General features: G+C 47.5%; 1 protein-coding gene and 1 long non-coding RNA gene across 6 annotated transcripts in view; both read right to left on the bottom strand.

Annotated features, from left to right (window-relative positions):
• Positions 1-23997, bottom strand: part of LOC137355587 (ultra-long-chain fatty acid omega-hydroxylase-like) — a 135028-nt gene that overhangs the window by 8414 nt on the left and 102617 nt on the right. For all 5 annotated transcript variants that reach the window (XM_068020873.1, XM_068020871.1, XM_068020874.1 and 2 more), the window contains 6 exons: positions 19746-19867; positions 18148-18415; positions 7035-7101; positions 4002-4131; positions 2660-2793; positions 299-363 (listed from right to left, as the gene is read on the bottom strand). In XM_068020873.1, coding sequence (XP_067876974.1) covers positions 299-363; positions 2660-2793; positions 4002-4131; positions 7035-7101; positions 18148-18415; positions 19746-19867 — 786 coding nt within the window. The remainder of the gene's footprint in view (positions 1-298; positions 364-2659; positions 2794-4001; positions 4132-7034; positions 7102-18147; positions 18416-19745; positions 19868-23997) is intronic.
• Positions 11316-18141, bottom strand: LOC137355588 (uncharacterized). Its single transcript, XR_010970941.1, has 2 exons — positions 17682-18141; positions 11316-11563 (listed from the first exon to the last, which is right to left on the bottom strand). It is a non-coding gene; the product is annotated as an uncharacterized lncRNA (long non-coding RNA).

Here is a 23997-nt window from a genome sequence, read left to right as displayed (position 1 = left end):
TCCTGACCTGGTCTGGACTACAGGTGACTCCAGACCCACAGCAATGTGGTTGACACTTTAAAAAAATGCCCTCTGACATGCCCTAGCAAAGCACTCAGTTCAAGGACAGTTTGGGATGGGCAATAAAAGCTGGCCCAGCCAGCGACGCCCACATCCCACAAATGGATAAAACAAACTCCCTCTCAGTCCTTTAACTCCTCTCTGTATAATTCCAGAGAATCAGGGCAAGAGGGAAGTGCAGCTGATTGAACATTAGTGCTCTGTTACTTTGTCTCATTGAAGTAGAAGTTGTCAGTACCTCAGGATCCGGCCAAACTGCAGGGTTATGATGAGTTCCATAGATACTGATCTGACAGGTATTCCCTATAAAATAAACAAATGTTCACAATTACTGCCTCGCTTCTCCTTAAACACAAGTTAGTAAAACAATGAAAATAACCATGAATGCAGATTAACCTAAAACTTATGCCAGGGGAAGTGAATGGATGATCAGGGAGGAAGCAGGAGATTGCAGGGACTGTGGACAGTGCATGACCCCCAGAATCTGCAGCCTATTGGGAAGAGAGGTTCACATTTCCACTGTGCACAAAAGCTTCCTGATTTCGCTCCTGAACAGCCTAGCAGTAACTTTGAGGTTGTGTCTCCTTGTGCTGGATTGTCCCATCTGAGGGAATACTTTCCCTCTGTCCAATCTCTTTCCCATATTAAACACCTCAATGACATCATCCCCTCAACCTTCCAAACTCAAGGGGCTGAATTTTACACAGCCCCAGCGAGTCAGTTGGTGGCAAGGGAGGCTCCGGGAGGCATGCCCGCCCCACTCCCACTCCGGTTGACTTTATGGTGGTTGGGCATGGGGGGGAAGCGGCCTGTCCGCCCGAGGCCAATCAAGGCCCTTCAGTGGCCATTCAACGACCACTTAACGGCCCGCGCCCGCCTCCACGGGCATACTGGACACGTGGAGTACCCAACGCGGCCCTCATCCTGATGACCACCTTCGTGTGCGGCTGCATCAAGCTGTGTGTCGATCCCCAGTACGCAAATTCCAATTGTCACTACGTGCTGAGGTTATATCTGTCCCCGGTGTTGCGAAGGATGGGCCTGGTCACATTGCCGCGGAACGCTCCATGCAGTTGGGACGGGCCGTACCACCTATCCTTCGTGGAGCAGTTTCTGTGGGAAAACACCTTTGACCACCAAACCATCAGGCAGTGGTCTGCACGGAATGTCCTCAAGGCCCTACGGGAAAAGGAGACGGTGGATCCTGTCGGATGGTTCCCCGAGCAGACTGCCAAAGTCATTTGGCAGAATGCCTCATCACCAGAACTTTCAAACAAGCACCAAGATGTAGCTTGGCTGGTGGTGAGAAGAGCCCTCCCCGTCAGATCCTTCCTGCACGCCCGAAGTCTCGCCCCCTCCGCGCAATGCCCCCGCGGTGGCTGTGGTGGGGAAGAGACGGTTGTCCACCTACTCCTGGAATGTGTCTTTGCAAAGCAGGTGTGGAAAGAGATGCAGTGGTTTTTGTCGAGGTTCATCCCAAGCAGCTCTGTAACACAGGAGTCTGTGCTCTACGGGCTGTTCCCAGGGACACACACCGAGACAAACATCAACTGCTGCTGGAGGACTATCAATTCGGTGAAAGACTCTCTTTGGTCTGCCCGAAACTTGCTGGTCTTCCAGCGCAAAGAGTTGTCCACCACCGAATGTTGCAGACTGGCACATTCCAAGGTCCAGGACTACGTGCTGAGGGACGCACTAAAGCTTGGGGCAGCCGCAGCAAAGGCTCAATGGGGAAAGACCACAGTGTAAGGTCCCCCACCAAGCTGGACTGAGGGGCTGGATCCATGGGAAACCCCTCGAACTGTATCGGGAAAATTTTCATTTGCGTTAAAATGTAAAAATGTATCCGGCACGACAAATGTGAAATGGAAGGGTTGTGAGGCAACTCATGATTGTATTGAAACAAACGGACCTCCTTTGCACTGTTTGTAATTTTTGACTTGGTGCTGTTTGAAACTGTTTGGTAATGTATTTTTTTTACAGATTTTTATGAATAAAGTATATTTTGGAAATAAAAAAAAAAATACTGGACACGTGGAAGACCACCCAGCAATACATGTCAGCCTATCTGTGCCCTGGGGTGGGGGGCATGGCAGTCAGGCACAGGGTGCCCGATTGAGGGCAGCCCCTGCCTCCCAACCCAGCCCCGGGACCCAAGACGCACCCACCCCCCACCCCCCGCCCACCCACCGCAAACTACCACTCCAGCCTCACCAGGAAGGACCGATCCCCCTGGTGAGGCATGCCCAACTCACTCAGTCTCCAGCGTCCGTGCGTCAGCCGGGCTGCAGTCCCAGCAGTGGCCACCGCTCCCGGTGACACTGCTGGGACTAAGAGCCGCCGTCCCGCTGATTGGCCAGCAGCTCACTGAGGCGGGACCTCCTCCCTCAAATGGGTGGAAGTCCAGCCCCGGGACAATTAAAGCTTGGGGATCTGTAAAATATGGGACGGATCCCCAGGCTAGGCAGAGGCGGGTTTGCTGCTGACTTTCACGTCAGTGGCGAATTCCTGTCCACCCAAGGTAAAATTCAGCCCAAGGGAACACAAGCCTGTCCTAGTCTTTTAACCCTTTCAGCCCCAGTACCACATTCCGCCTTACCCTTGGGAATCACCCTGCCGTCAGGAAGCTCGATGTCCTCAGTGCAGCGACGAGCCACACTGGTGATGGTTGGGTGTAGCCGCAGGCTCTCCTTGATGCACATGATGGTGAAGGGCATCCGAGAGAGATCGTCCCTGTGGGAAAATTGTGTTTTTAAATCCATGAACGCTTTTATCGGTTAATTATAAAAACATTGGGAGATGGGGAAAAAGGCTGTTTTACTAACAGTTAAGAGTCATCCAGTGGGATAATGAAATGTCTGAGATTTGATGAGATAAAGAGAGAAGAGTATCGTCACCACCCAGACTGCAGCGGTTCAAGGCCCAGTACTACCTCTCATGGCAACTGCGATGGGCAAGAAATGCCGACCAACTGAGTTATGCTTAAGCATCATAATTATTGACGCTGTTTGGGAGCAGCCTCTGTAACTCACTCTATTCAGTGTCTCTTTCCTTAATAAATTGAAGATATAGTTTGAACAAACACATAATCAAAGCATTAATGACATCATCTCTCAGCATCAAAGATCTGGTCAAAGTCCAGGCCCCTCACTGCCAGTATGATAATCCTTTATATTATGTCCTTTATATTAATATTTCCTGTACCCTGCTCCACTGCTTGGCTCAGTGGTTAGCACTCGTCTCTATCCCACAGCAAGGGCTTCACTCCATAATCTGGGCCTGACAGCCCCAGTGTAGAAGCCAGGGTGAGAAGTTAAACTGAGGGTGTTGGTGGCTGGTCAGCTGGACGTGAGAGATCCCATGTGGCCTCTTGAAGCCGAAAGAAGGTTCAAAGACTTTCTAACGGGTGTGAGGTAGAACAGTAACGTGTCTGGGCCACATGTCCGCCCTCAACCAACATCACCAGAACAGATCAATCATCTGTTTGTGGGATCTTGCTGTGTGTAAAATGGCCGCCGTGTTTGCTTCCTGCACAACAGCGACGACATTTCAGAAGCAATTCATTGACTTTGGGACATCAGAGATTGTGAAAGGTGCTACATAAATGCAAGCTGAGATGAATAACTGATGCATGAAAGGGGAAGCGAGTTAATACAGGATGGGGAAAGGAAGAGAAGGATATGCTGATAGGATTTGATGAAGTAATTCATTTATTGTGCGTCCCACTTCATCCCACCAGTGGGAGCTGTGCCTTCATTCAGCCAACTGTACCCAGTGGCCTGTTTCTGTGCTGTAAATTCGATGATTTTTTAAATCTATTTAAACACAGCACAGTGTAACATGGGAACAAATGTGGACAAACATTTCTCCAAGTTATACAGGATCAGTGCGGGGTTTAATCTATAATGTTAGACGTTTGATCAAACAGTTCAGTCACTCACCACTCCACCTCACTGTGATCATTCTCCTCCATTAACTGCTCGATCTCCTCTCGACACTTGTCCTGGTACTCGGGGTGTCTGGCGAGATTATACAAAACCCACGATATCCCACTGGCTGTCGTGTCGTGTCCTGGGGGAAAAGAAGGAATTTCGGAATCACAGCGATTGCCAAACACCTCATGGCAAAGACCCACGTAAACTCCGAGCCGCCTGGCTTCAGCACAAACTCTGTTGTTGGCTCGGATCCAGGCAGAAAGGGCAGGAAACACGGAGTGCTGCTTGGATATGTAAATCACCTCTGCTTTGCTGCTTCTCCCAGGGAGGGGGAGGGAGGGGGGAGGGGGAAAAGTGGGGTGAGGAGGGAGGGGGGGGGAGAGTGGGGGGAGGAGGGGGAGGAGGTGTCTATTCATCATTGGCGTGGGGCAGGCTCGATCGAGCAGCTGTTATGTGAGAGTGCGAGTGGGGGGGGGAATTGTGTGGGGCACTGCTCATTTAAATAAACAGCCTGAATGCAGGAACCTGGTGGCAAGTGGCCAGATTTGCAGAGATCCCGTCCAGCTGTTCCAGGTGTTGAGGTGCTCCTTCAGAAAAGGCCCAGGAAACATTTGATCTTTCTTTAGCGGGCACAAAGAGGCAGGAGTTATCCAGGACCCACTGGGTCCCACTGCCGGCCAGTCCAAACCTCCCCCCAACCAATGCCCAAACCCCGGACAGCCCTGCTAGTGGCCTCAGTGTGGGAGGTGACTGATTTCCCACTGTGCCACGACCGTGAGTTCTAACAGCGAGGTACACTTCTTCCTGATGCTGATTTATAAAGGTGGATGCTTCATACCATGGATTACACACTGTGGGCAGAATGTACTGGAGCTGGCAGGGCTCCTGGCGCAGGCCTTACCGGCAGTGGGACCCCCGCCTCGGCCATTCAGAACCCCCGCCCCACTGGCTCTATTTAACAGTGTCTGAGCAATTAACAGACTGGTGCCGAGATCCCCATCCCTTTAAAGGTGGGGATCCCGCCTCCAATCAGAGAGCTGGCAGCTCAGTTATATTGGGAGCAGGCCCAGCGCTGGAGACTGGATCCAAGGCAGGGTCACTGGGGTCAGTGCTGCAGGCCCCAGCGATTGGGGGGGATGGAGGGTGGGTATTGAGTGCAGGGGGAGGTGGGGGGGTGGGGGGCTCAGGGAGGTGGTTTATATTCTGCTGGGGGCCTTCTGTGGGCCACAGATTGTCCATGGAGGAGGGCCCCATCACATGGGGGTTGCGTCATTTTACTGGGTGACCTCCCCACCTGCTGAGGGCACCTCCCACCGCTGCTGACTTAATTCCAGCAGTGGCGAGCGTAGGGTGGGGGGGTGGTGGAGAGGCCTTAGGCTGATAATAGGCCTCTTAAGGGCCTCACTTGGTCTCTGGGCAGGAAGGCCGTCGCCAGCCTATCCTGCCCCTGGATAAATTGCAGTTTGACGGGAAGACAAAGACCCTCTGCCCCAACCCCCCCCACCTCCTATCACAATTCTATGACCCCTCTGCTCCGAGCCCATCTCTGAGGCGCTCTTTAAATCCAGCCCTACATCACTCTGCTAACATGGGGCAGGGTCCCTTTAAGGCCACAAAGTAAACAGTGAGTAGCATCTCCCTCTCTCACCTCCTCGTCAGAAGCTTGAGAGTTCAGTGACTCGATCGTCTAATGCAGACTGGCACTTCAGTGCAGTACTGAGGGGGTGCAGCACTGTCAAAGGTGCCATATTTCAGATGAGGCATTAAACTGAGGCAAAAAAACAAGAAATGCTGGAATCACTCAGCAGGTCTGGCTGCATCTGTGGAAAGAGAAGCAGAGTTAACGTTTCGGGTCAGTTCCGAAGAAGGGTCACTGACCCGAAACGTTAACTCTGCTTCTCTTTCCACAGTTGCTGCCAGACCTGCTGAGTGATTCCAGCACTTCTTGTTTTTATTTCAGATTTCCAGCATCCGCAGTATTTTGCTTTTATTTTCGTGTTTAATTCACTGCCACTTCTCTTCCAGGAATGCCTACCTTGAAGTTCTGCTCTTCTCTTCGACGGGATTTTCGTTTGTCTCTTTTACCTTGTTCATCTCTTGCCCCACCCCCACCTCACTTGCTTATAATCTGCGACTTTTCTAATATTTGTCAGTTCCGAAGAAGGGTCACTGATCCGAAACGTTAACTCTGCTTCTCTTTCCACAGATGCTGCCAGACCTGCTGAGTGATTCCAGCATTTCTTGTTTTTATTTCAGATTTCCAGCATCCGCAGTATTTTGCTTTTATTAAACTGAGGCCCTGTCCGCCCCCTCCGGTGAGGGTAAAAGATCTCAAGGGGCTATTCAAAGAGCTGGGGAATTCTCTCCAGTGTCCTGATCAAACTGTCAATCAACATCACTAACAGGCACTTCACAGCCTCTTGGACAACTCAGCATTGAGTTCAACATTTCACATCATAACCTCTGCTCCCATTTTGGTCACGGTCCTGCTATTCCCATTGACACCTCCTCCAGATCCAACATTTGTCTCTGTACTTGACCCATTACCATCTCCCTTTGCCTTGCACCATTAGTCCAGATAATGGTGGTTATGGTAGCATAGTGGTTATGTTATGGGACTAATAACCCAGCTGCTCTGGAGACATGAGTTTAAATCACACCACGCAAGAAGGGGAATTTAAATTCAGTTAATTTAATAAATCTAGAATTAAAAAGCTAGTCTCAGTAATGGTGACCATTACTGTCTTAAAACCCACCTGGTTCATTAATGTCCTTTAGTGATGGAAATCTGCTGTCCTTACCTGGTCTGGCCGACATGCCAGTCCAGACCCACAGCAATGTGGCTGATTCTTAACTGCCCTCTGAAATGGCCTAGCAAGCCACTCAGTTTATCAGAAAGCACTTCGGGATGGGCAATAAATGCTGGCCTTGCCAGTGACACTAACATTCCATGAATAATTAAAAGAAATCACTACCTCATGATGAAACTCGTGTTCTAATTATATTTACAACCAACAGGAATTCTTTCTGCACACTTACCCTCAAACATGAAGGTGTTGGCCTCCGACTGGATCTCCTCTTCTGTCAGACCATTGCCATCCTCATCCTAGGGACAGAAGACAACAGGCTCATTGCCCATTAGCCCTTTCACTCAGTAACAGCAGGCCCTGTGAACATGTGTAGGATTACTGACCCACCATCATAACCCACTCACCCTCACCCATCCACTTAACCACCAACTGCTGTGAGAGAACATTGGCAGGAAAAGGCTTGAAAAAGTGTTGGGGAGGAGGTGGCAGAGTGGTAATGTCACTAGACTAGTAATCCAGAGACCAGGCTAATGCTCTGGGGACAGGGTTTGTATCTCACCACAGCAGATAGTGAAATGTGAATTCAATTAATAAATCTGCAATTAAAAATGCTAATGATGACCTTGAAACCATTGTCGATTGTTGTAAAACCCATCTGGTTCACCAATGTCCTTTCGGGAAGGAAATCTGCTGAGTTTACCTGGTCTGGCCTACATGTGACTCCAGACTCACAGCAATATGGTTGACTCTTAAATATGGCCTAGCAAGCCACTCAGTTCAAGGGCAAATAGGGATCCGCAATAAATGCTGGCCTAGCCAGCGATGCCCACATCCCACAAAAACAAATTTTAAAAATTTTTTTACGAAATGACATTGATAAGAAACAAGCAGATTCCCTTACCAAATACTTGAGGGTGAAAGAAGATAGAAACAGGCTGTTTCCAGGGTTGAAGGCCTTATCCGTGCCTTTGTTACCTCCAGGCTTGACTACTCTAACGCTCTCCTTCACCCACCATAAACCTGAGCTCATCCAGAAGTCTGCTGTCTGTATCTTAACTCGTGCCAAGTCCTGCTCACCCACCACCCCTGTGCTTGCTGACCTACATTGCCTCCCGGTTCAGCAAAGCTTCAATTTTAAAATTCTCATCCTTCTGTTCAAACCCCTCCCCATCTCTGTGATCTCCTCCAGCCCCACAACCCTCCGAGATATCTACGTTCCTCCAATTCTGGACTCTTGAGCAACCCCGATTTTAATCGCTCCACCATTGGTGGCCACATCTTCAGCTGCCTGGGCCCTAAGCTCTGGAATTCCCTCTCTAAACCTCTCTGCCTCTCCACCTCACTTTCCTCTTTTAAGACGCTCTTTACAATCTCCCTCTTTGGCCAAGCTTTTAGTCATCTGAACTAAAATCTCCTTATGTGGCTCAGTGCGATACTTTGTTATATAATGATCCTGTGAAGCACCTTGGGATGTTTTACTACGTTAAAGGTGCTATATAAATGCAAGTTGCTGTTGTTGAGGGGTTTAAGGTAATATTAATATTAACTGTGACAGATTTAGGATGGAGAGCTGGAATGTTTAAACGGGGTTATGAGGCTGTGGAGTTCACGACTAGAATTAGTGATTGAAGCAGAAACCAGGTCAACATTCAGGAATAGGTTAGATAGGTATCTGAAGGCATTGGGATAAAGGGATTTGGGAACAGGGCGGGTACACGGGAATAGGAAACACCAACACAGTCTGGTTTGGCTGAATGGCCTGTTGTAATTTTGATGTAATTCTATTTAAAGGGTAACTTACAAGAAATGTTACACAGGTCCAGTTACCAAATAGAAAAAAGGATCAAAGTTCAGCTGGCTTACTTAATCCTTTACTGTGTGATTTATTGTAAGACTCACAGGACTACAAGTAATATCCAAAGAAAGCATGGGTTTTATTATAATTTAACTGGAACATATGTACATAAACACGAGCCACTTCTGAACACATCTAACACTGTCGGGCTACACCCACAACTCCCTGGTCATGTGTAACATGACATCACTTCCTCCGGTGATCTTCCCTTACAGCTCCTTAAGGTGGTTCGCTCTTAAGGTCGTCCCACAACATCCCTCTTTCTTCCAAAGATAAAAACATATGTACAATAAACAATATATTGCAGTTCAGAGTATCTATACCTGATTAAAACAAAACATTATTCACAGGTAAGCAAAGTTAACACTCTCTAAGACAGAGAGGAGATTTGCTTATTCGTCTCAATCTGGTTATTGTAAACCTCTTTCCTTGTTTGGAAAGCTTAGAAAAATGACGACTGGCAAAATCACCAAGCACGGGCAGTCTCTCTGGCCTCCAGGTAATTGCTGCGATGAACTGAAGCCCGGGGAGAGACTCCCAGTCATATCGCTTCTTCATGTCAAGACTCCCAGCCTTTGTGTCTTCCTTTACATGGACTGACCTGATACACTCAACCAGGATATTTGCTACTATCTTTGGTGTGTTACTGAATCCATGTATTGTAACGATTTGTAAACCTCGACATACTGGAAGTCCTGTGACAGCTGGTCCAGCTGTGCCTACAATATAAAACAATTGTAGTGGCCATTCGGAGCTCCCATAGCTGCACTGTAAGGTTATCGTCCCAATGTACTTGATTGGAGAACCATTGTAGGCAGTCAGCCTAGCTCTGGTGGGTTGCACCGTAGATTCCCATTTAAGTACATGTCCTATATACGGATGGGCAGAATATTTGCACTTGCTCCAGTGTTGATTTTTACTTTGAGCTTATGTCTGCCAATCGTCTGTGGACAAAAAATCCCAATCATAGTGAATGCCTCAGAGTGTGTAATAACATTGACATGTTGAACCAAATTGACAATGTGAAATGACTGCTCGCTGTTCACACAAGTACACTTTTCACCCGTGTCCTCCTGACAGTCTGTCTCTCTGCCGACCTGATATACCTGCTACACCTGCTTGAGCTTTTGTTGTGTGTTGGCATACCTTTTGTTGCGTTTGCCATCCTATCTTGCGGACATTCTTTCTGCGTGTGATCAGCCACATTCTTGTTTGCAGTATCTGAGCTCGGTCTTCTGCACTGCCTTGCCCAATGTCCTCACATACCATAAGCTTTGCACTGGTCCTGGTACGGTGGACAACAGCGAATTGGGTGAGTCAGACCACATTTGCCACAAGGTTTAGCAGACTCTGAGCTTTGGTTACCATACCAGTTGTAGTCGCCCCCAACGCTTGTAACTGTTGGTACCCAGCCATGATGGCTTCAGATTTCTTTCCATCATTAAGTAGTGTATCTACAGTGCGCCCTTTCTTCTTTTCTAGCAGGTCTTTTTGAAAGGTCTCTATTGGGTCAGATGCGATTACTAGCTCTATAACCCATTCTGACAATTCGATATCTGCAAAGTCACAATATTAAGCTTTGTCTCGGCACCTTGCAACAAACTGGTCAATGGTTCATCTTGTCTTTGTCGGTAGGACATAAGCTCAAGCCTTTGTATCCAGAAATTTACCTTCACCTTGAATTGCTGCTCCAGGAATGTCCATATCTTGCTCGGGTCCTTCTCATCCTCAGCTGACATTACTGATGTATTGATTTGTTGCAGGCCTTCATTGCCCAGTGCAATCTTGATTTTTACAGCTTGTTTCTCTGGTTCACTCACTTCTTGATCCAGGAAACAGCTCCATTTACTGTCAGAACGGTTTAAATTCAGATGCTATGCCCGAAACCTTCCAGTCTGTAACAGATATCTGAAAGCCATTGTCCTGATGATCCTGATTTATCATAAATGCAGTCTTTTTCAGAACGGACTTCTTTTTGTTTCCTTTTTCAGACAAATTTGATTTTTTTTGCAGACCTGCTCTTTGTGAGAGACCACAGCTTTTGCTGTCTACACAGCTTTTTCTGACTCTGAGACTGCTAGTTTACACAGCTTGTTGTGTTTTTTTTAACTGTGAGTTGCTGTTTTTTTCAAACTGAGAGAATGTTTTTTGAAGAGGGCTGGAGTTTGCAGTACCATCAGCTGCCACAACCAGGCTTTCTCACTGTGCTGGACCTCCAGTGGCTCTGTTGGGTTCTTCCTGCTCTTTTTGACTTCCGTCCCATCCATGAAGCAAAGTAAACCGGGAAAGCTAAAACGGTAATGGCTTCAGCTACTGCTTTTCAAAATTTCTGACCCATTGCCAGTTAAGGGAAAGCTCCGATCTCCTACCTGCTGTACTCACAGAGTTTCAACACCTCCCGGGGTCCTGTCTGTGCCTGTTGTGGGGTCTCCTGCTGATTGCTGTCCAGTCACATCCGCAGCTCTAGGTACATAGCCGCTGTTCTTTGTTTGCTTTTTGTTGGTGTGTTCTTCAGGAAAAAAATCTAATTCTGCCACAATGTGATATTTTTGGTGGTCTTCAGAATAAATATATCTCCAATGTTGCCACCATATAATATTTAATTGATCCTTTGGTGTGGGATCTATGGTAAGATTCACAGAACTGCAAGTAATATCCAAAGAAAATGTGGGTTTTATTATAGCGTAGCTAGAACATATATATACAAGCAGTTATTGCACAAGCTACATGTGAACATGTGTTACTCTGTCGGGCTCCACACAAAACTGCCTGGTCATGTATGACAATGACATCGTTTCCTCTGGTGATCTTCACTTAGAACTCTGAAGGTCGTCCCACAAGTCTTACAGTTCTGTCAAGGTGAAATCAATTAATTTATGGTCTGTCTTTGATGTGCTGCAACCCTGGAGATGATGGAAAGAAGCTTCAGGAACCCAATCTTAGGCCCACTCCACCCCTCCATCCTGACTGTATACAAACTCCAACCCCTTGAACCCTGTCCTCCTCTCCCTCAACCCTCCAACTGTTTCTGGAGTTTAAAAACCTGGCATCACAATAACTACTAATTGTTTTTAGGTATTTCCCTCCTGGTGGCCCTGGTGGCTCCTCCGCAGAAAGCATTGACTCCTTCCTGGGCTACAGGTCACCCCTCCCCTATTGGGTATCTGAGCCATTAGATCAGGACTTAGTTACTAAGTTAGGTGACACAGTAATTAGTTTCGATGAGAGCAGAATGTTGCAAAGGGACATTGATAGTTTAAAGAAGGGGGCAAAACATTGGCAAATGGAATTCAATGTAAGAAAGTGTGACACCATCCACTGTCGACCTAGAAACGATAGATCAGAGTATTTTAAGATGTCGTAAAGGTAGGAACTGTGGGTGAGCAGAGATCCATGGAAAGAAATGGCTAAAAGTTAGTGGGCAGGTACACAAAGTAATTCAAAAGGCGAGTGGACTGTTGACCTTTATAAGAACATAAGAAATAAGAGCAGGAGTAGACCATTCAGCCCTTCGAGCCTGCTCTGCCATTCGATTAGATCATGGCTAATCTTCTACCACAACTCTGATTTCCTTCCTAATCCCCATATCACTCGATTCCCTTCGATCCAGTGTTTCCAGGAATTTCTGTTTTGTATCACTTGCCTGGATGGGTGCAGCTCCAACAACACTCACGAAGCTCGACACCACCCAGTACAAAGCAGCCCTCTTGATCGGCACCCCATCCACCACCTTAAACATTCACACCCTCCAGCACCGACGCACAGTGGCGGCTGTGTGTACCATCTACAAGATGCACTGCAGCAACTCACCTCGGCTCCTTCGACAGCACCTTCCAAACCCGCAACCTCTACCGCCTGGAAGGATAAGGGCAGCAGATGCATGGGAACACCACCACCTGCAAGTTCCCCTCCAAGTCTCACACTATCCTGACTTGGAACTATATTGCCGTTCCTTCACTGTCACTGGGTCAAATTCCTGGAACTCCCTCTCGAACAGCACCGTGGGTGTACCTAGTGGACTTGCCTGGTGACTGGAGTGGTGGCTGGCGGATCTGGGAGGAGGCTGATCCGGAGCGGGACGTGAGAAAGAGAGCTCAGGGCTCGAGGCCCTTACTTACCTGGTGACCGAAGCTGTGACAGGCTCTGACTCTCTCTCTGTGCCGCTGCGCACTGAGATTCGAAAGAGGGGAAAAAAAACTTACTGTGATATCACGGGAAATCTGCAAGGTGATTGGCTGGGTAAGTAACAGCTGTTAGTGTATTTAAATAGCTAAAAAAAATCAGCGGAAAGTTCTTTTCTGAAAATACCTCAAAACCTACCGTATAAGTGATGAGTACTACCAAAGTTGTTTTTTTTAAATTAGTGTAATTTATTAAGAACTTTAGATTCGATAGTGGGTAGTGTTTGGAGTAGAACAAAGCCCCTAGTGTAATTAGTATTTTCTATAGGGAGTAATTAATCTAAAGGTAAGTTATGGCAGGAGAGCTCACACCCATGATATGCTCCTCCTGCACTATCTGGGAAATCAGGGATGCTTCCAGTGACCCTGAGGACCATGTTTGCAGGAAGTGTATCCACCTGCAGCTATCGGCTACTCGCATCACAGAGCTGGAGCTGCAGATGGATTCACTATGGAGCATCCGCGATGCTGAGGACATCGGGGATAGCACGTTTAGCGAGGTGGTCATACCACAGGTAATGGCTGCACAGGCAGAAAAGGGATGGGTGACCACCAGGCGGAGTAGTAGGCGCAGGCAGGTAGTGCAGGGGTCCCTGTAGCTATCTCCCTCTCAAACAGATATACTGCTTTGGATACTGTTGGGGGGGTGCGGGATGGCCTCCCAGGGGAAAGCAGCAACAGCCAAGTTCGCAGCACCATGGATGGCTCTGCTGCATAACAAGGGAGAAAAAAGACTGGGAGAGCCATAGTGGTAAGAGATTCAATTGTAATGGGAACAGACAGGTGTTTCTGTGGCCACAAACAAGTCTCTAGGATGGTATGTTGCCTCCCTGGTGCTAGGGTCAAGGATGTCTTGGAGTGGCTGGAGGACATTCTGACGGGGGAGGGTGAACAGCCAGTGGTCGTGGTACATGTCGGTACCAATGACATAGGTTGAAAAAGTGATGAGGTCCTGCATGATGAATTTAAGAAGTTAGGAGCTAAATTAAAAAGCAGGACCTCAAAGGTAGTAATCTCAGGATTATTTCCTGTGCCACGTGTTAGTGACTTTAGGAACAGGAGAATAGACTAGATAAATGTGTGGCTGGAGAAATGGTGCAGGAGGGAAGGATTTAGATTCCTGGACATCGGAACTGGTTTTGGGGAAGGTGGGACCTGTACAAGCAGGATGGGATACACCTAGGCAGGACCGGAACCGATGTCCTCGTGGGGGCGTTTGCTAGTGCTGTTGGGGAGGATTTAAACTAGAATGGCAGGGGGCTGGGAACCTGAACGGGAAGACTGAGGAGGAGGAAACAAGGATTGAAACAAAAGACAGGAAACAAAAAGGCAAAAGTGGAAGACATAGAAATCAGGGGCAAGAAACAAATAGGGCTATAGTGCGAAATAATGCTAAGATGACTAAGAATGTTAAAAAGACAAGCCTAAAGGCATTGTGTCTCAATGCATGGAGTATTTGCAATAAGGTAGGCGAATTAACTGCACAAATAGATATAAATGGATACGATATAGTTGCGATTACGGAGACATGGCTGCAGGGTGACCAAGGATGGGAACTGAGCATCCAGGGGTATTCAATAGTTAGGAAGGACAAGCAAAAAGGGAAAGGAGGTGGAGTAGCGTTGTTAGTAAAAGAGGAAATCAATACAATAGCGAGGAAGGATATTAGCTCAGAGAATCCTGATGTGGAATATGTATGGGTGGAGCTAAGAATCACCAAGGGGCAGAAAATGTTGGTGGGGGTTGTATATAGACCTCTAAACAGCAGTGAGTGGTGATGTAGAGGATGGCATTAAACAGGAAATTAGAGACACATGCAATAAGGGTGAAAATGTAATTATGGGTGACCATAATCTACATACAGATTGGGTAAACCAAATTAGCAATAAGACTGGAGAGGAGGAATTCCTGGAGTGCGTATGTGATGGTCTTTTGGACCAATACATTGAGGAATCAATTGGAGAACATGCCATCCTAGACTGGGTATTGTGTAATGAGAAAGCATTAGTTAACAAACTTGTTGTGCGGGGTCCCTTGGGGAAGAGCGACCATAACATGATAGAATTCTTCATTAAGATGGAGAGTGAGAGAGTTGATTCCGAGACTAGGGTCCTGAATCTAAATAAAGGGAACTATGAATGTATGAGGCGCGGGTTGGCTGTGATAGATTGGGAAACGTTACTGAAAGTGTTGACAGTGGATAGGCAATGGCGAGCATTTAAAGAGCACATGGATGAATTACAACAATTGTTCTTTCCTGTCTGGCACAAAAATAAAACAGGAAGGGTGGCTCAACCGTGGCTTACAAAAGAAATTAGGGATAGTATTAGATCCAAGGAGGAAAAATATAAAAAGGTCAGATCAAGCAGCAAACCTGAGGATTGGGAGCAGTTTAGAATTCAGCAAAGGAGGACAAAGAGATTGATTAAGAAGGGGAAAATAAAGTATGAGAGTAAGCTTTCAGAAAACATAAAAACTGACTGCAAAAGCTTCTATAGTTATGTGAAGAGAAAAAGATTCGTGAAGACAAATGTGGGTCCCTTACAGTCAGAAATGGGGGAATTTATAATGGGGAATAAAGAAGGGTCACTAACCCGAAACGTTAACTCTGCTTTTCTTTTCACAGATGCTGCCAGACCTGCTGAGTGGTTCCATCATTTCTTGTTTTTATTTCAGATTTCCAGCATCCGCAGTATTTTGCTTTTATTAAATACATACTTTGGTTCTGTATTCACAAAGGAGGACACAAATAACCTTCCAGTGCCACTGCGGCACAGTGGCGCAGTGGTTAGCACCGCAGCCTCACAGCTCCAGCGACCCGGGTTCAAATCTGGGTACTGCCTGTGTGGAGTTTTCAAGTTCTCCCTGTGTCTGCGTGGGTTTTCTCCGGGTGCTCCGGTTTCCTCCCACAAGCCAAAAGACTTGCAGGTTGGTAGGTAAATTGACCATTATAAATTGCCCCCAGTATAGGTAGGTGGTAGGGAAATATAGGGACAGGTGGGATGTGGTAGGAATATGGGATTAGTGTAGGATGAGTATAAATGGGTGGTTGATGGTCGGCACAGACTCGGTGGGCCGAAGGGCCTGTTTCAGTGCTGTATCTCTAAACTAAACTAAACTAAATGTTGGGGAACAGAGGGTCTAGTGAGAAGGAGCAACTGTATGAAATCAACAATAGTAAGGAAATGGTGTTAGGGAAATTGATGGAATTGAAGGCCGATAAATCCCCAGGGCCTGATAATCTACATCCCAGAGTACTTAAGGACACGGCCCTAGAAATAGTAGATGCATTGCTGGTCATTTTTCCAAATTCTATAGACTCTGGAACAGTTCCAACGGATTGGAGGGTAGCTAATGTAACCCCACTATTTAAAAAAGGAGGTAGAGAGAAAACAGGGAATTATAGACCGGTTAGCCTGACATCAGTAGTGGGGAAAATGCTCGAGTCCATGTAAAGATGTAACAGCAGAGCACTTGGAAAACAATGACAGGATTGGACAAAGTCAACATGGATTTACGAAAGGGAAATCATGCTTGACAAATCTACTGGAATTTTCTGAGGATGTAACTTGTAGAATCGATAAGGGAGAACCAGTGGATGTGGTGTATTTGGACTTTGAGAAGGCTTGTGATAAGATCCCACATAAGAGATTAGCATGCAAAATTAAAGCACATGGGATTGGGGGTAAGGTACTGACATGGATAGAGAACTGGTTGGCAGACAGGAAACAAAGAGTAGGAATAAATGCGTCTTTTTCCGAATGGCAGGCAGTGACTAGTGGGGTACCGCAGAGATCAGTGCTAGGACCCCAGCTATTCACAATATATATTAATGATATAGATGAGGGAATTAAATGTAATATATCCAAGCATGCAGATGACACAAAGCTGGGTGGGAGTGTGAGCTGTGAGGAGGATGCAGAGAAGCTCCAGTGTGATTTGAACAGGTTGAGTGAGTGGGCAAATGCATGGCAGATGCAGTATAATGTGGATAAATGTGAGGTTATCCACTTTGGTGGCAAAAACAGAAAGGCAGATTATTATCTGAACGCTGATAGATTGGGAAAGGGGGAGGTGCAGCGAGACCTGGGTGTCCTTGTGCACCAGTCACTGAAAATAATCATGCAGGTGTAGCAGGCAGTTAAGAAGGCAAATGGTATGTTGGCCTTCATAGCGAGAGGATTCGAGTACAGGAGCAAGGATGTCTTGCTGCAATTATACAGGGTCTTGATGAGACCACATCTGGAGTATTGTGTGCAGTTTTGATCTCCTTATCTGAGGAAGGATGTTCTTGCTATGGAGGGAGTGCAACAAAGGTTCACCAGACTGATTCCTGGGATGGCAGAATTGACGGATGAAGAGAGATTGATTCGATTAGGCTTGTATTTGCTAGAGTTTAGAAGAATGAGAGGGGATCTCATAGAAACCTACAACATTCTAACAGGACTGGACAGACTAGATGCAGGAAGGATGTTTCCGATGGCGGGGGAGTCCAGGACCAGGGGTCACAGTCTAAGGATAAGGGGTAAGCCATTTAGGACTGAGATGAGGAGGGATTTCTTCACCTAGAGAGTGGTGAACCTGTGGAATTCTCGACCACAGAAAGCAGTTGAGGCCAAATCTTTAAATATATTCAAGAAAGAGTTAGAGATAATTCTTGGGGCTAAAGGGATCAAGGGATACGGGGAGAAAGTGGGAACAGGGTACTGAGTTTGGATGGTCAGCCATGATCGTATTGAATGGCGGTGCAGGCTCGAAGGGCCGAATGGCCGACTCCTGCTCCTATTTTTTCTATGTTTCTACACCCCAAGGACTGCAGCAGTTCAAGAAGGTGGCTTACCATCACCTTCTCAAGGGCAATTAAGGATGAGTAATAAATGCTGGCCGAGCCAGCGACACCACATCCTGTGAAAGAATAAAAAAAACATTATCTGGTCATTATCATATTGTTGTTTGTGGGATCTTGCTGTGTGCAAATTGGCTGCTGCATTTCCGACATTACAACACTTCAAAAAATACTTCATTGGTTGTAAAGCAATCTGGGACATCCTGCGATTGTGGAGCGTGCTATATAAATGAAAGTCTTTCTTCATTACAATGTTCAACCAGGAGGCTAAAATGGATGGAGATTTCCTGTCTAGTGATCTGCACAACAGCATTAACAGTGCTTCACAAGAAACCCACTCGGAGTGAAAACAATTGGGTTAATGCGAGGATGTGACACTTGCTGTATAAACAGAGGGCTCTGCTTGTGGATAAATGCCTGGGACGTTCACAGGTGATGTTAGCAGTGGATAAAGCCTGACCTTTGTCAGCAGTAAGATGTCCAGGAAGTCCATGACTTTGCCTTTCTTGGAGCGGAGCCAGGTCTCCGTTCCCTGCTCCTTCAGGACCTCCCGTCGACGTTGCACTACATCCAGTGAGTACGAGCGCACCAGGTTACACAGCCTCTCAAATCGCTTGCCATCGGAGGACAGCTTGTAAATGAAGTCGAAGTGATGTGAAAAATATCGTTCTCTCTTTACCACCAGCATGCTCAACTCATATATGGCAGCAATATAGTCACTGGACTTTCTATGAAGGAACACATAGACAAGAGGTGAAATTGCAGTGTTAGGGCTGTAATATGCCGAGTGGTGGAGCAGACACATTTAAGCTGTGATCCACTACTTGGAGAGTTCCCTATCTCCTCACTGCTCTGAGCAGGCCCTGAGCAGAGGCTGGGAGTAAGTATTCAGGACCTTCTTCTGAGCCGAGTTCAGCACAGAAGGTTAGGATCTGAGGCCGTTAAATGAAGAAACATCTTGATCATTGCAACAAACACACTGAGCAACACAAAGAGCCACAAAGTGAAGCTTCTTATGTGTCAGCTCGGTGGGCAGCACTCTCGCCTTGAGGTCAAAGGTTGTTGGTTCCCACTCCAGAGATTTAAGCACAACATCCGGGCTGACACTCCCGTGCAGGACTGAGGGAGTGCTGCACTGTTGGACGTGTTGTCTTTCAGATGAGACATCAAGCTGAGGCCTGGTCTGCCTCTTGGGTGGATGTAAAAGGACCCATGGTGCTAGGGAATTCTCCTGGCCAATATTTTTCTCTCACCCCAATGCACATGTTACCTGGTCATTATCTTATTACTGTTTGTGGGAGCTTGCTGTGCATAAATTGGCTACCATGCTTCCTACATTACATCGAAACAAAACTATCTCATTGGCTGTAAAACACTTTGGGATGTCCTGAGGTTGTGAAAGGCACTATAGAAATGCAAGCCTTTCTTTTCTCCACTCGCAGAGGTTGCTACATTTAAATTGTACCAGCCGTCTCTTCCACAAGATTACAGAAATACATCATTTATTAAAACCTACATGGGATTATCACTGTCAATCTCTTCATCCCATTATAACCCAGCCCGTGTAGCACCGAACACTCTCTTGTGACAGTAACAGGTAGTGTGAAGGGTGGGTCGAGACCCTTGGCCCTGTCCCTCCACAAATACACAAACCCCCACATAGAGACCCACTGAATCACCCCATGGGCAGCACAGTGGCGCAGTGGTTAGCACTGCAGCCTCACAGCTCCAGCGACCCGGGTTCAATTCTGGGTACTGCCTGTGTGGAGTTTGCAAGTTCTCCCTGTGTCTGCGTGGGTTTTCTCCGGGTGCTCTGGTTTCCTCCCACATGCAGGTTGATAGGTAAATTGGCCATTATAAATTGCCCCTAGTATAGGTAGATGGCAGGGAAATATCGGGACAGGTGGGAATGTGGTAGGAATATGGGATTAGTGTAGGATTAGTATAAATGGGTGATTGATGGTCGGCACAGACTCGGTGGGCTGAAGGGCCTGTTTCAGTGCTGTATCTCTAAATAAAAATAAAAATAATTAAAATCTCACTGTCCAAGCTACTCACAGCTGGCAGTTGCTGTCATAGCTGAATGCGCATTTCAATAAACTGTCCAAGGTCATCAGACTGACATGCCTATACATCTCCAATGACGACGCCCCCTCCGATATCAGCCTGCACCACTTGTCCTGTAATAAAACACAAACATTCTCCATTCACAACCTGTTCAATGAAATCCGACCAAGTAGAACATTGACACACAGGTTTAGGCAGGGACCGAAGACAGTGGCTTCGGTCGTCCCACTATTTAATTGGAGGAATTTTGACAAGATGTCTGACAATGTAAAGACAGTGGAGGTGTTGAGAGAGGTGGTGGTGAGGTAGAGTTGGGTGTTGTCAGTGTACATGTGGATACTAACACTGTGTTTACGAATGATATCGGAGGGACAGCATGTAGATGAGAAATAGGAGGGGGCCGAGGAGAGAGAGGATAGATCCTTGCAGGACACCAAAGGTAATAGTTTAGGAACAGGAAGAGAAGCTATTGATGGTAATTCTCTGGCTATGATTAAATAGATAAGAATGGAACCAGGTCAGTCCCACCCAGCTGAACGACAATGGAGAGGTGTTGGAGGAGGATGGTGTGGTCAACCTTGTCAAAGGCTGCAGAGAGGTGGAGAAGGGTGAGGAAGGGAAGGTTAACTTTGTCACAGTCACTGCCACACATGTACATATACATATACACCCACACAGACACACATATACACACTGACACCCACTCATAACCACATAGACACACACAAACACTACAATAACTGCCTTCAGAGCACACAGTTATTTCATGATGATACTTTCTTAGCATGTGGTGACAGTGCCCATATCAGCAGCAATGGACACTCACACCCAGTCACATGGTGATACAATTGTGGGAATGAGAGTTCACACGTCCCAAGTATCTCCATGTTCGAGCCTTTCTGTGAGATCAGCACATGATGGGCTGGATTTAATGGACCCCCCCCGAGCCAGGCTAGGGTGGTAGTGGGGGGGGGGCAATAGAATTGCAACAGGACATGGGCGGGGGTGGGGGGGGGGAGGCCCATCACCTTCCCATCCCTCCACGATTAAATCGAAGGTGGGATAGGCCGATGATGGCTTTCCAACCCAGAGGCCAATTGAGGCCATGAAGTGGCCCAGTATCAGCCAGTGAAGTGCCTCTTCCCAACATCATTTCAATTAAGCCAAGGGGGGGGAGGCATCTGTAACATGGGGAGGTCACCCGGTAAAATGAGGCAACCTCCTTGCAGGCTTGGTGAGGGGGTCACTCCTCCGTCAGCAATCTGTGGCCAGCTGAAGGCTCCCAGCGGAAAACAACACAACACCTCCGTGAACCCCCGCTCCCCCTGCTCTCAACACCCAACCTTCCATTCCCCCCCTTACCAGGACCTGCTGCACTGGCCCCAGCGACCCCACCTCACTTACCCCTGGGTCTGGGTCTCCAGTGCTGGGCCTGCTCCCAAGCCTCTCGTAGTACCAGCAGTGTCCAATGCTCCTGGTGACACTGCCCATACCACTGAGCTGCTGGCCCTCTGATTGGCTGGCAGCTCTGGGAAGTGGATCCCTGTCATTAAACTTGCCCGGGCGCCATTAACAAGAGCTGGGGGTGGGGGCTCTGAATAGCCGAGGCATGTTTCCCACGCCTTTTTCGCCCAGCGCCAGGAGCCTCACCAGCTCCTCTAAATCTGAATTAAAACAGCTTTCTGCTGAGTATAGCTGCATTGTTTTTTATTATTCATTCGTTCATGGGATGTGGGCATCGCTGGCTAGGCCCCAGCATTTATTGCCCATCCCTAATTGCCCTTGAGAAGGTGGTGGTGAGCTGCCTTCTTGAACCGCTGCAGTCCATGTGGGGTAGGTACACCCACAGTGCTGTTATGGAGGGTGTTCCAGGATTTTGACCCAGTGACAGTGAAGGAACGGCGATATAGTTCCGAGCCAGGATGGTGTGTGATTTGGAGGGGAACTTGCAGGTGGTGGTGTTCCCATGCATCTGCTGCCCTTGTCCTTCTAGGTGGTCGAGGTCACGGTTTGGAAGGTGCTGTCTAAGGAGACTTGATGCGATACTGTAGTACAACTGCTGCCACTGTGCATTGGTGGTGATGGGAGTGAATTATAACGGTGATGGATGGGGTGCCAATCAAGCCGGCTGCTTTGCCCTGGATGGTGTCGAGCTTCTGGAGGTTTTTGGAGCTGCACCCATCCAGGCAAATGGAGAATATTCCATCACACTTCTGACTTGTGCCTTGTAGATGGTGGACAGGCAAAGATTGGGGAGACAGGAGGTGCGTTACTTGCTGCAGGATTCCTAGCCTCTGACCTGCTCTTGTAGCCACAGTATTTATATGGCAACTCCAGTTCAGTTTCTGGTCAATGGCAGCCCCTAGGATGTTGATAGTGGGGGATTCAGCGATGGTAATGCCATAGAAAGTCAAGGGGAGATGGTTAGATTCTCTCTTGCTTGAGATGGCCATTGCTTGGCACTTGTGTGGCATGAATGTTACTTGCCACTTATCAGCCAAAGCCTGGATATTGTCCAAGTCTTGCCTCATTTCTACACGGACTGCTTCAGTATCTGAGGAGTCACGAATGGTGCTGAACATTGTGCAATCATCAGCGAACATCCCCACTTCTGACCTTATGACTGAAGTAAGGTCATTGATGAAGCAGCTGAAGATGGTTGGGCCTAGGACACTACCCTGAGGAACTCCTGCAAAGACGCCCTGCCTTGATGTCAAGGCAGTCACTCTGACCTCACCTCGAAATCAGCTCTTTTGTCCATGTTTGAACCAAGGCTGTAATGAGGTCAGGTCTGAGTGGCCCTGGCGGAACCCAAACTTAACGTGAGCAGGTTATTGCTGAGCAAGTGCTACTTGACAGCACTGTCGATGACCCCTTCCACCACTATACTGATGATTTGGAGTAGACTGATGGGGCAGTAATTGGCCTGGTTGGATCTGTCCTGCTTTTTGTGGACAGTACATCCCTGCGTAATTTTCCACATTGCTGGGTTGGTGTCAGTGTCGTGGCTATACTGGAACAGCTTAACTCTGGGCGCGGCTAGTTCTGGAGCACAATTCTTCAGCACTATTGCCACAATGTTGTCAGGGCCCATAGCCTTGCAGTATCCTGTGCTTTTAGATGTTTCCTGATCTCATTTGGAGTGAATTGGATTGACCGAAGACTGGCATCTGTGATGCTGGGGACCTCAAGAGGAGGCCGAGAGCGATCATCCGCTCGGCACTTCTGGCTGAAGATGGATGCAAATGCTTCAGCCTTGTCTTTTGCACTGATGTGCTGGGCTTGCCCATCATTGAGGATGGGAATATAGAGGCATAGAGTTATACAACACAGAAACAGGCCCTTCGGCCCAGCGTGTCTCTCCTGGCCATCAAGCACATAATCCCATTTTCCAGTGCTTGGCCTGTAGCCTCATATGCTATGGCATTTCAAGTGCTCATCTAAATACTTCTTAAATGTTGTGAGGATTCCTGCCTCTACCACCCCTTCAGGTAGTGTGTTCCAGATTCCAACCACCTTCTGGGTGAAAAACGTTTTTCTCACCTCCCCTCTAAACCTCCTGCCCCTTACCTTAAATCTATGCCCCCTGGTTATTGATCCCTCCACTAAGGGAAAAGGTTTCTTCCAATCTATCCTATCAATGCTCCTCATAATTTTGTATATCTCAATCAGGTCTCCCCTCAGCCTTCTCTGCTCTAAGGAAAACAACCCTTGCCTTTTCAGTCTCTCCTCACAGCTGAAATGCTCCCCAGCCCAGGCAACATCCTGGTGAATCTCCTCTGCACCCTCTCCAGTGCAATCACATCCTTCCAAGAGTATGGTGCCCAAAAGTGGACACAGTACTCCAGCTGTGGCCTGACTAGCGTTTTATACAGCTCCATCATAACCTCCCTGCTCTTATATTCTATGCCACAGCTAATAAGGGCAAGTATCCCATATGCCTTCCTAACCACCTGTGCTGCTGCCTTCAGTAATCTATGGACAAGCACCCCAAGGTCCCTCTTACCCTCTGTACTCCCGAGTGTCCTACCATCCATTGTATATTCCCTTGCCTTGTTAGTCCTCCCAAAATGCATCACCTCACACTTCTGAGGATTCAATTTCATTTGCCAATCCTCTACCCATTTTACCAGCCCATCTTTATCGTCCTGGAATCTGAGACTTTCCTCCTCACTATTTACGACATCCCACCAATATTCGTTCGTCTGCGAACTTACTGATCATACCTACAAACTGTGATCTC

This window comes from Heterodontus francisci, chromosome 43 (genome assembly GCF_036365525.1).
Source record: "Heterodontus francisci isolate sHetFra1 chromosome 43, sHetFra1.hap1, whole genome shotgun sequence".
NCBI classification, from domain to species: Eukaryota; Metazoa; Chordata; class Chondrichthyes; order Heterodontiformes; family Heterodontidae; genus Heterodontus; species Heterodontus francisci.
Note: the sequence above shows the minus strand (reverse complement) of the source record. Positions and strands in the feature narration are given on the sequence as shown.